Source organism: Crocuta crocuta, unplaced genomic scaffold (genome assembly GCF_008692635.1).
Source record: "Crocuta crocuta isolate KB4526 unplaced genomic scaffold, BGI_CrCroc_1.0 scaffold443, whole genome shotgun sequence".
In the NCBI taxonomy this organism is placed as follows: domain Eukaryota; kingdom Metazoa; phylum Chordata; class Mammalia; order Carnivora; family Hyaenidae; genus Crocuta; species Crocuta crocuta.
This window is the reverse complement of record NW_027529446.1, coordinates 484,529-485,565: the sequence shown is the minus strand read 5'-3', so window position 1 is coordinate 485,565 and position 1,037 is coordinate 484,529. Positions and strand designations below refer to the sequence as shown.

The following is a 1,037-nucleotide window of genomic DNA, read 5'->3' as shown; positions in this document are numbered from 1 at the left end:
GCAAAAAAGTTATTTTTCTTTCATGAAAACTACCCGAAGCTTCTCTGGTGACAGAAACCGCAAACTGATCGGCAAAGAAAAGGGAAGAGAGGGAGAGGCCACCGGAAGCCATTTGGGGCAGGTCCCTCCCTGCCCAGGTTTCTTCCCCCAACACCTCCCCCCCCAGGTCAGCCCAAAGCCTTTTGGGAAACTCTGGCAGGCGCCCCGCCCACCGCCGGTACCTGCATGTGGCTCCACCCCTCCCCACAGACCCCCGGCGGGCAGCGCGCAGGCAAGCAGAAAAACAAGAGAAAACAGAAAAACCCAAAAAGCAGACAGGGTGATGTGGGGAGGTGCCCCACTTGGGCCTCAGTGGCCCGCTTCCTCCTGGCGGTAGGGGGCGTATTCCGGGGCCTCCCCCGGGCCTGGCCCGTTGCCCGCAGCCCCATCGGCCGCCGGGCCCTGCGGGCAGTACTTGGCATCGTAGATCTGCCGGCCCAGGCCGAACACCTGGCCACTCTGGTTGGCACCCTGAGTGTAGCCCATCTGCAGGGACATGGACGAATTGTCACACTTGTCCGTCCCCAGCTTGGTGTCGTAGATGTGCCGCCGGGTCCCGGGAGCCGTCATGCCCACCTGGACAGGGAGGAGAGAGTGGCAGGGCTGGTGAGGATGGGCACTATGCTGAGTGGATCTCCCCTCCCTGGGAACCGGGGCTGTCGGGACCCGGCTCTCCCTTCCAGCCCAGAAGCTCCCCAGTTTGGGGCCGAGGCGTCTGCCAGCCCAACACTTCCAAGCCCACCGCCCTGGCACATGCAGCGAGGCAGGAAAAACGAGAGTCAGTGGATGTCAGAGTGCGTGGGGCCCCGGGGCAACCAATCCTGTGCGGCTGGGGGCGGGGTCACGGGAAGGGTGGGGGAATGAGGACCAGAGCCGGCTAGCAGCCTCTCCAGGAGCACACAGCAAGCTGAGGCAGAGGTCTGAGGGAGCTCCAGGGTGGGATTCTCAGTGGGGGGCTCACGTGGGCAGGCAGGGAGGTGGGGCGGGGGTGGGGGCCG

At 64.6% G+C, this 1,037-nt stretch overlaps 1 protein-coding gene across 2 annotated transcripts in view; it reads right to left on the bottom strand.

Annotated features, from left to right (window-relative positions):
• Positions 1-6: 6 nt before the first annotated feature.
• The window catches only part of CNN2 (calponin 2), a 7,317-nt gene continuing 6,286 nt past the window's right edge, over positions 7-1,037 (bottom strand). For both annotated transcript variants that reach the window (XM_077760629.1, XM_077760628.1), the window contains exon 7: positions 7-615. In XM_077760629.1, coding sequence (XP_077616755.1) covers positions 349-615 — 267 coding nt within the window. In that variant the 3' untranslated portion in view covers positions 7-348. The remainder of the gene's footprint in view (positions 616-1,037) is intronic.